Below are 1,107 nucleotides of genomic sequence, written 5' to 3'. Positions count from 1 at the left end.
TTTCTTTGATATTTCAGCCACCTTTGTTGGGGAGACTGAAGGATTTGAGATGAAGGTTGGTTACACCAGGGATCAGCCCTTAGCCCATTTATTTTCAACATCATGATGGATAGCATGATGGAGGAGGTAAGAGAGACAGTACCGCCAATCAAATTATATGAAGATGACACTGTGCTGCGTACAGAGAGGAGGGAGGTTCTGGAGGGGAAGTTGGAGAGGTGGAGAGTGGCGCTGGAGGATAGAGGAATGAGTATAAGCAGGTAAAAGACAGAATACATGTGTACCACCACTGATAGGGATGGCAGGGAGAGTATAAAGTTGGATGGAAAAGAAATAAGGACTGTTAACAAGTTCAAATATTTAGGGTCTATAGTAGAGTCTGGTGGAAGAATGGATGAGAAAGTAAAAAATAAGATACTAGCAGGTTGGGACAATTGGAAAGCTGCCTCAGGAGTCTCAGGAGTCCTTTGTGACAAAAGAGTGCCACTAAGACTAAAGGGAAAGTTCCATAAGGCAGTGGTAAGACCAGCTATGCTGTATGGTACAGAAACGGCAAATATAACAAAGACGGAAGAAAAGAAACTGGATGTAGAAGAGATGAGAAGGTTAGTATGGATGTCTGTTGTAATAAGGGAGGATAGGATTTGGAATGAGTATATAAGAGGGTTAACAAAGGTGGCTGAAATATCAAAGAAAGTGCAGGAGGGACGAATGAGACGGTATGGACTCCGACTTAGAAGGGAAGAAGACCATCTTGGCAGGCATGCTATGGAAATGGAAGCGTAGGATAGAAAAAGATGAGGAAGACAAAGAAAGAGATGGAGAGGTTGTGTGAGGCAAGACTTGAGGGGGAATGGTCTTGATGAAGCAGAAGTACACCACAGAGTCAGATGGAAGTGGCTCATCCAAAATGGCTACCCCATATAGAAACGGGACTAAGTTAAGAAGAAGATTACAATGCTCAGAACAATGAATGGCTGAGCTCAGTTACTGCCACAGATAGTCATGTTGTTGCTGCCCTAGATTTCTCCATCATTTCTGGTTGTGAGCAGTTAATAAATGTACCCACACGCCATTCTGGCAACTGTCTTGACCTTGTGTGTACAG

The 1,107-nt window shown here is 43.4% G+C and overlaps 1 protein-coding gene across 1 annotated transcript; it reads left to right on the top strand.

Moving 5' to 3' along the window:
* Positions 1-276: 276 nt before the first annotated feature.
* Positions 277-786, top strand: LOC136834131 (uncharacterized). Its single transcript, XM_067096390.1, has one exon. It carries the CDS (start codon positions 277-279, stop codon positions 784-786), a length of 510 nt encoding a protein of 169 aa, XP_066952491.1.
* Positions 787-1,107: the final 321 nt, after the last annotated feature.

This window comes from Macrobrachium rosenbergii, chromosome 53 (genome assembly GCF_040412425.1).
Source record: "Macrobrachium rosenbergii isolate ZJJX-2024 chromosome 53, ASM4041242v1, whole genome shotgun sequence".
Lineage (NCBI taxonomy): Eukaryota > Metazoa > Arthropoda > Malacostraca > Decapoda > Palaemonidae > Macrobrachium > Macrobrachium rosenbergii.
This window is presented reverse-complemented; position numbering and strand designations above follow the sequence as displayed.